Below are 9,545 nucleotides of genomic sequence, written 5' to 3' on the forward strand. Positions count from 1 at the left end.
CATTTCAAGGGAAATGTTTTCAATGTTTATGTTTCAAGAGAAACTGTCTCAAGGGAGACAAAATTTTCTGTTTCGAGGGAAACTATCTCAGGAGAGAAAAAATTAATTTCAAGGGAAATGTTTTCAAGAGAAACTGTCTCAAGGGAGATAAAATTTTCTATTTCGAGGGAAACTATCTCAAGCAAGATAAAATCTTCTAAAAAAAACACCCTTGAGTGAAATGAAATGCCTTCTTTCGAGTGAAAATGGTCTCAAGCGAGACAAATCTTGTTTTAAGACAAAGTATGTTTTAAGAAAAACAAATTTAAGTGAGATAATCATCTGCATTAAATGAGACTGTCTTAAGTGAGACAAAGTTTATATTGGAAATGTTGAATCTGGAGATGAATGTCGATCTTTCAATCTGTCGAGTTGGCTTTTAATCTTATCTTCTCCTGAAAGATCTGTAAAATGTATATGGATGTAACTATCCTGATGATGTATGCTTGATGTATGCCCAAATGAAACTTATTTGCTGTTGAATTTGCCCTCAAGGGAGGAAAAATCAAGGTTTTTATTGCTCATGATGATGAATTCAAAGATGCAAATTTCATGCGTCATGTATGTACGTGTTGATGTATATGTTGAGATGTGAGGGGAATGGCTACGTGTGCAGTCTTCATTCTGACTTAATTTGTCTTCATTTCCACCAGGGTGTACTCTTGCAGACCTCAAGACAATTTTTTCTTCCCTTATCAAATTTTGCCCCAAAGATGGTTTCCTTTGCCTCTGTTTCGATCTTGAGCTTCGGAGTGATATTTGTTGAATTCCAAGATATGCTTCCAGAGAACTTATCTTGTTTGAAAATGCTTTTCTTCTTTCGAATTTTCAAAATTTTGAAAAATATCAAAAAGAACTTTTGAAAAAGTTACCTTTTTCTAGGTTTCACAATTGAAGCAAATCATAAAACATGAGTTCATTGGATATCAAAAGAATCAAACACTCTTTTAATCTTTGATAGCTGTAAATCTTTGACAAATATCAAGATCGAAAAGTTGGTCTAGAGGTGGGTTTGTTTCATCGATTTGGTTATCGTGAAGATCATGGCATGCCCCTCTTTCTTGATTTGGTATTTTGATCAGAGGCGAAAAAAATGACACAACTAGCATAATCAATGACTAGACCTTTCAGAACACTTCTGTTTCAGTTCTCTGAAATCTTCCATTTGTTCAAGTTTCGTAGTGCAGAAATATCGGTCTAAAAAATGAAATTCTTGAGTGCTCGTGTGAATTTGACTATAACAGGTGTTTCTCAACTCCCTTAGTCTATTATTACCGAAAATTTCTTTTTAGATGAATTTGATTTATTTTGCCATTGTCTGGCTAGCCGAATCCATAAAGTCGGGGCATTCAACCAATTGATTTAGAGGGACATCTTATAATCACTTTTACCAGGTTTAACTGAAGGGTTCATCTCATCACAAAGTCTTTGACCTGACAAAAGCAGTGGAGCAAACACCGAATTGCCAAGTGTCCGAGTAATGTCATGATTTGAATGTAATCTATTCATAAAGCCAGGGCTTTCGAGTTTCCTCTATAACCAATTGCCTTAGTGGAATAGCTCAGCTTTAGAGGGACAAATCACTGAAGGGTTATTCTCATCACAAAGTCTTTGGCCTGACAAAAGCAGTGGAGCAAACACCGAATTGCCAAGTGTCCGAGCAGTGTCATAGTTTGAACATAATCTATTCATAAAGCCAGGGCTTTCGAGTTTTCTCTATAACCAATTGCCTTAGTGGAATAGCTCAGCTTTAGAGGGACAAATCACTGAAGGGTTCATCTCATCACAAAGTCTTTGGCCTGACAAAAATAGTGGAGCAAACACCGAATTACCAAGTGTCCGAGCAGTGTCATAGTTTGAACATAATCTATTCATAAAGCCAGGGCTTTCGAGTTTCCTCTATAACCAATTGCCTTAGTGGAATAGCTCAGCTTTACGGATTTAATTTCTTAAGATTGTCAAGAAGAACCTGTTATAGTCTAGGTGTTTTTGAAAGTCAAGGGATCTCATCTTTAGAGTTCAATTTCCAAACAACTGACCTAAACTAGATTTGCTTACTCGACTATTCCATCTGTGAAGATCATTATCATCCCTGAACATCATAAACAAGGGTATAAACCAATTAGTTTTGTAATCTCATGTGCTAGTTGCCCTATTCTGTTCGCTCTTAATACGTGTCTGAATACCAAACCTTGGATGGATTCTTCATGAGAAGAGAAAACTTAGCTCGGTAAGAGAAAAATATGTAGTCTGATGTATCTTTTAAATTAGGACCAAGGGGTCTTTGTTTTGCAGGGTTCAATCTTGTCATTTGTCAAATATTTACAACCTCAATTATTAAACAATTTTTAATTGAGGTGATATTCAAGGAATTCAAGATTAAAATTTGCTCATCTCCTAAGAAGGAAGCATTTTATTTAAAATGTTTAAACGTCAAGTGACTTAAAATGTTCACGCATAAGAAGTACGAAAGAAAAACAAGTTCAAACAAGATGATATACTTGATAATGCAACAAAATTCCTAATGGATGCCCTATATGACTCTCGATCAGAATGCCCCATTACATATTGAAAGTGAATGCCCCTAAATCGATCAGATCTTGGACCTTACGTCTCAATGCCCCACAATTCTCAATGGTGTGCCCTGAGCTCCCAATATGATAGCTGCATACGGCGTTAATATCATGACCTTCAGGATATGGGGCCTCTCTAGGTTTGGATTGAACTAGAGTCACAAGATTTTTCTCAACTAGCGTTGGGAGTAACTCCTCATATGTCATTGGGATTGTACTGATGCAAATCTTTTCTTTCCTTGGTTCTCTCTGAGTTTGTTTAGAAGTACTAGAATGTACAACTGCAACAGTTTTTGGACTTGAGACCGTAACACCTTTGTTGGCGTTGTAGGTACTGACATTGTTGATATCTCCCTCAATTTTTCCTTGTTTTATAGCTAGTTCGATCATCTCACCAGCCATAACTAGATCTGAGAAAGTTCCCAATGTAATTGCCACCAGGTACCCGAAGTAAGGTGCCTTCATGGTCTGTAAAAACAGCTTTTTTAGTTTCATTTTCATCCAAGGGTGGATGAACTTGGACAGACAAATCCCTCCAACGTTGTGCGTATTGTCGGAAACTTTCATTGTGCTTTTTCTCCAGGCTTTGTAGCATAACCCGGTCTGGTCTCATCGTTGATATGCTTATTGTTCTAGGAAAGACTTGGCTAAGTCTTTCCATGTCTTGATGTGAGTTTGGCTGAGCTGATTATACCAGCGGATAGCTGAACCGGATAGGCTCTCCTGAAAGCAGTGGATCAGGAGTTGATCATTCCCTTCATATCCTGTCATCTTCCGACAGAACATAGTGATATGGGCTGATGGGCAGCTGTTCCCATCGAACTTCTCAAACTCAAGAGCTTTAAACTTTGGTGGAAGCACCAAATATGGAACCAGGCTTAGCTCCCTTGCGTCCACTCTATAATAATCATGGTCCCCTTGGACTATCTTCATTCGATCTTCTATCATCCTGATCTTCTCTTCCATCCTTTTTGCTTTGTCATCTTCATTAAAATTCGGGATACTGTAATCATCCGGATGATTATCAGGATTAGTTTTGGAAGTTTGCACCTTTACAGCAGATGGTGCTTTTCCTTTGACAGCAGAAGAATTTTCTTGTGGTCTGGGTAAGATCTCGGGTGACATAATCACCTGTGAGGTTGGTGACATGGTTACCCCTTCGAAGGGACTTCCCCCTTCTGCACTAACTTGCTGTAAACATGATAACTTGGCCACTATTTGGTCGACCAAGGATTCCTGGTTTTTCTTGATGGATTCCAGAGTGCTCTGACTGTTTTGAGCCATTTTATCTTCCAGTTCTTTTTGTAGTCTTGCCATGTTCTCCTCGAGTTTTTCCATTCTGGCCTCCATTTGTCTTTTCTTTGCTCGGGTATTATGCGGATGGTGCGTATTTAATGCATGTAGTGGTAGACTTGATGTTTTCTTTTTCTCTTTCTGAGACATGTTCTGTTTGTTAATACGAATGTAAAAACATGGAAAATATAGAAATAAACATGAGATATAGAATGCAAAATATGCAATGCATGATGTATGCAACTTAGAGGCACTGATCCAGAAAAAGTGTTCATTATTATAAATAATCTTTATTCAGACAAAAATATCTTATCTTGTAAGAGACATAAAAACAATCAAAGGTACACTCGGCTTAAATCCTCTAAACCCCAAATAGCTTCTAGTAGATTGACAAGTCTTCTGCCTTCATCCGTTACTGGTTGAATACCTTGTCGAACCACTCCGGCTTCCCTTGCCAGGCTATGAAGATGACGGGCTGCCTTCTGTACTTGATCTAGGAAGTCTCGGATGGCTGCGTCTCTGGCCAATGTACTCTTGAAAGGCTGACTTTTGGTGTGCTTAACGTAGACTCGCCCTAGTTTGATGTTTTCACAGTGTAGCAGTGTGGTGTATTCTTCGATAGTAGGTACCATGTCCTCCCAGTTAAAAGTGAAACAATTGTATCCCGGGTTTCAGAATTGGACCATGGCTCTAATCAATGGCTCATCAATCCTAACGTGAAGTAAAAGTGCAATGTCACCGTACCGTTGGCTGAACTTCTGTTTCCGATCATTCTTCCAACTGTCTCAGATATCTCGAAGCTCCTGCACATTGTTCTGTTTTAGGCTGATAGATGCGTAGCTAACCAGCTCTGACACATAGCTTTCTTGAAGGTTGTCTCCCTTTTCTTTCTGAGTCTTCTCGGACCATAGTCGTACCTCGGGGTTCTTAGTCTCTTGTATTACAACACCTTTGTCCATTAATTCATATTATTTTGTGTAATAAACACCTTTTCAGGGATCAGTAACCTCTTGTTATGATGCAAAATGCTATAAAACAAACACAAAGGCAAAAATGTTAGTAAAATAATAATATAAAAATAAATAAGTAAAATACACAAAAACAACAGGGTTAAAAAAATGTCATAGGTTTCGGAATGTGGTTTCGAGGTAGGCTTAATTTCTCCATAGTCTCCTGGGTTAGGTTCTAAAAAACGGTACCCGAGTTCTCCTTGCTGGTGCCCCCTTGGGCCTACCAGACCTTTAGTCCTAAACCCATCACAGGCTTGTGTGGACTAAGTTAAACTCGAGAGGACACATTCCCTTATGCCCATACGGAGAATAAATTCACACGAAGGCATAAGGTATATGAATCCTGAATGTTACTTTCTAGGCCCATACGATGAATAATTCACACGAAGGGTCGCTTTCACCCCCACTTAAACGGGTTCGGAGCTCGGGTATAGATTTGGATGAAAACTTTAAGGGCTGAAATCAAAAAACGGTCAGTACAACTATTACTCGAAAATATAATCAAAAGTAAGTAAAGGATCAAAATGTTACCTTAAAATTTAAACTTACCCTTTTCGTTAAAAAGACAACTGGAAATTACCTTAGCCTGACTCACTTACCTGTGTCCCCAGTGGAGTCGCCAAGCTGTCGCAACCGTCTTTCGGTAGGGCCCCGGAATTGGGCTTCGACTTAGAAAAATGTGGATTGGAGTCGCCACCGATCATTTATTTAAAATAAATGGGTTGATCGGATACCCTATTTCTTACCTGATCTGCGCTTACCAGAAATATGTCGGGATCAGGAGTCGGTTACGGTCAAGGAAGGATAGCACCTTGAACCGCCCTTTCGGTACTACGTAATTTCCAGTTGTCTTAATTAAGAAAAATAACAAGTTAAATTAAAAGGTAAAGTTTCGATCCTAATTACTTACCTTGATTAATTTGAAAATATCCTTTAAAAAAATCGAGAAATGTGTTAGATAAATAAGGTAAAGAAAATAAATATAAATAAGTAATATTTATATATAGTAAGATAAACAAGGGAAAAATAAAATAAATAAAATAAATAAGTAAGATAAGAAAAAAAAATAGTAAAGTAATAATATATATAGTAATTTTGAAAAAAAGGAAATATATATATATATCAAAGTATTAATAAATAAAAGTATATATACACCAAATACTTAAAAATAGAAAAGCTACCTCCCAATTCATCGAAAATGGGGGGCTTTAGTAAGAAATAAGACAAAAACATGGGCCCTCTAGGTAGTAGTATAATATAATGTTTAATAATATAATATAAAGACACAAGGTTTTTTTAAAAAAAAAAATAATATAATAATGAATAAAAAAAACGAAAATAATAAAAATAATATAAAGTTATAAAGTTATAAGATATATTACATAAAAAAGAAATAATCAAATAAAAATAATTAAGAATATATATATTAATAATAGGTATATAAATAAATTATTAAAGTATAAAAATATATACGACTAGATAAAGATATACAATATATATAGTAATATTAGATTTATAAGTAAAATATTAAGGAATATATATATATAATAATAAAATATAGTAAAAAAATAAATGAAAATAATTTAATATATATATATATACATATAATAATAATAACATGAATAATAAAAATAAATGAATAAATATCCATATAATAAATAAATGGACTAATATAGATTTTTAAAAAGTTCTTCCCCCCTTAACCGAAAATCAAACCAGTTTTTAAAAAAGCCTCGGGGTATATCTAGGTTCGAAACTTCGAAACCCACCCATTTTGGTCATCGGCGCAACCCACGTTTTGGGTTATTCGAACCAAATCTCAAGAAAAATAACGTTACACATGCAAAAGAAAGAAAAAAAGAAAATGCTACCTTTTATTTCCTTTTCGAATCCTTTACAATAGTTTTGCCTTTGTATCTTCCCGTGCTTTCCTCTATGTTTTGGTGTAAATCGTGTGTTACAATGGTGAGTTACAATGGCTATTTATAGTGCTTGTGGATACTATCTTTAGGAATTAAATTTAGTAGAACTCTATCCTATTTTTAGGAGTTTGAATCCTAGACGAAAATGTGTGTTGACACCATATTCTATGTTCCCAAACGAAAAGATTTCTTCTTATTTCAGTTGACTAGATCCACTCCCCATTACGAATACGGCCAAACTCCGCGACTTTGCCATTTTTATTTATTGCCAACCCAAAGATTCTCGGGAATGACGCTTTTAACGAAGGAACCTATGTAGAGGTTGCACCGTACTCACTCCAAATGGGACGGAGATGGATATAATTTTAGTGCGTAATGGACGAGTGTGAATTTAGAAAGTGGTACCCGTCGCGGGTAGTGAGCAGGTTATGGGTTTGAGACCTTATCTGCCCTGCATCTGCCCGCCTTGCATCGGTTCGCCCTGCATCCGTCCGCCCACTAAATACCTATTAAATTTTGAATCATTATAAATTTAAGTATAATTTTAGAGTTTGTCATTTATGTGTGCCAAAGAACAAAAATATTATGAGTTTGTCATTTATGTTTCTAGGCTTTAATTATGTATTTTATTATGGTATTTTATGTACTTTAAGATCTATGTTAACACTTAATTCAGATAATCCTTGGTTTATTTTATTGTTTCTTAATAGACGTGTTTGTTTATGTTGTTGCTTAGTATAACTTAAGGTTGGTCAGAGGGTCTAACCGGATATATCTCCAGTTGGATAGTGGGTTTGGGGATAAATTTGAGAATGTACCCGTGTGAGCGGGTGTAGATTTAAAAAATTTTATCCATCATAGGTGGTGGACGGATGGTGGATTTCAAAATATTAGGAGATATGAAGATGGAAGAGGGTACCTGCACCTTATCTGTCCGTTTTCCATCCCTAAACCACCGTCCAACACCATTCCAAAAATCGATGACATTTTCGTTCCCCAAAACCCATCTTAACTTTCCTATAAAATGGTCCACCTTATATAACGGAGATGAAATATTCCTCCACACCCAAGGCCTTCTTCAGGAACTAACGACATCTGACCCAACCCGTATTTGGCTACCAAAACCTTTCGCCACATACTATACGCTTCTGACCAAATCTCCATAACTACTTATTTAGTAATGCTCGATTTTTCACCCTCACATCCACAATACTCAAATTGCCATGATCCTTTGGCTTGCACGCATTGCCGCCATGATCCTTTTTATTTGATTCTGTTACCGATTAAAAAATAAATAAATAATCCAATTTCGAGAAATTTAATTAAATCGGTGGCTGAACCGATTGTTTGTAAACACCATAGGAATTAGTAAACAATCTTCTAGATATTGTAACAGAGCTATCAAGCTAATGTTCAACCGAATTGACATTATTACAACTTTAAGATGATTAGATGTTATGACGAGCAATAGCAAGAAGAGATCCACATCAACAGTAATGCGCCGAAGGACCAGGACCCACCAGTGAGTAGCATTGCACCAACTACTAGACGCAGAGGAATTCGATAGAAATGCCACCTAAAGCGTTAACTGATTTTGTCTATTTGTAATGGTCAATAGGCTGTAAATAATTGTTTCTTATTTTTCGCAGAGGCATGTAAACCCTGAGAATATTCTCCTTCCTCTGAAATCTATCTTTTTCCTTCTTCTGCTAAATTCTAATTCCACGCTCAATTTGTTCATAACAAATTGGTGCTCTCGTTGAGAAACTGAGCTATGGTAAACAACACAGAGGCAATCAAAACTCTCCAGGATACTTTCTCTCGCCATGAAAAAGCGTTGGCAGATATTCAAACCATTGTGGCAAAAAACCAGAGTGCTTCGAGGCAAAGGGAAACTTAAGGATGATCTCGATGATGGGTTTCCTTTTTCTTCAAAACCAATTTCATGTCGAGCTTCCCTCTTCACGGGCCAAGACCCAGAAGAATGGACCGCATCAACCCATGATTTCTTTGATTTTCAGTACTGAAGATCACCATTGGGTGATGATGACATCATTTCGCATGGATGGGGTTGCCAAAGAAGTGGTTCCGGTGGATGCAACGCCAATGAGTTAGCTGGATGGGATCACCTGATTGAAGAGATCTGCAAAAGGTTTGTGGTGACTGAAATTGAGTCACCGGAAGGTCACTCACAAAACACTCAGACTACAGCGATGGCAGAATATAAGACCGTTTGAGGATTTGGTTTTGTGTACGACTAATCTTCCTGAGGTTTTCTTAACTCAATGCTTTATTCGGGTCTCCGATCAGAAATAAAGAATGAGGTTCTATCCATCGGGTCAACTCTATGAGTGAGGCAATGATTAGCTCGTTTCCACGAGGACAAATTGAATGAATGAACGGCTAAGGGTCGCTGTGGGGCCAAATCATCACCACTTCTGCCCAATCCTCCAATAACCTACTAATCCACACAACATGCCTGGCCGATACCACCCATTGATCAATCGCCCAAAGCTCTTCATCCTTTTCCCCAACACGTAAAATTAGCCACAAAGCTCAAGCTTAGCGTGCCAAAGGGTTATGTTATTATTGTGATGCCAAGTTTGTTCAGGCCATCATTGTAAGCCATCATTAGCAAGGATCCACAATTTGTTCTTATTGGATGTTGTCGATGATAACCAATCAGGTGGGGCTGGTGAAGAACCCGA

General features: G+C 37.0%; 1 protein-coding gene across 1 annotated transcript in view; it reads right to left on the reverse strand.

Annotated features, from left to right (window-relative positions):
- The window catches only part of LOC120197365 (receptor-like protein 56), a 32,300-nt gene extending 24,208 nt beyond the window's left edge, over positions 1 to 8,092 (reverse strand). The window contains exons 1-2 of the mRNA XM_039198913.1: positions 8,060 to 8,092; positions 7,279 to 7,343 (exon numbers count right to left, since the gene is read on the reverse strand). Of these exons, the coding sequence (XP_039054844.1) occupies positions 7,279 to 7,343; positions 8,060 to 8,092 (98 nt within the window). The remainder of the gene's footprint in view (positions 1 to 7,278; positions 7,344 to 8,059) is intronic.
- Between the last annotated feature and the right edge of the window lie 1,453 nt (positions 8,093 to 9,545).

The sequence above is a fragment of the Hibiscus syriacus genome, unplaced genomic scaffold, assembly GCF_006381635.1.
Source record: "Hibiscus syriacus cultivar Baekdansim isolate YM2019G1 unplaced genomic scaffold, ASM638163v2 tig00117048_pilon, whole genome shotgun sequence".
Classification (NCBI taxonomy): Eukaryota; Viridiplantae; Streptophyta; class Magnoliopsida; order Malvales; family Malvaceae; genus Hibiscus; species Hibiscus syriacus.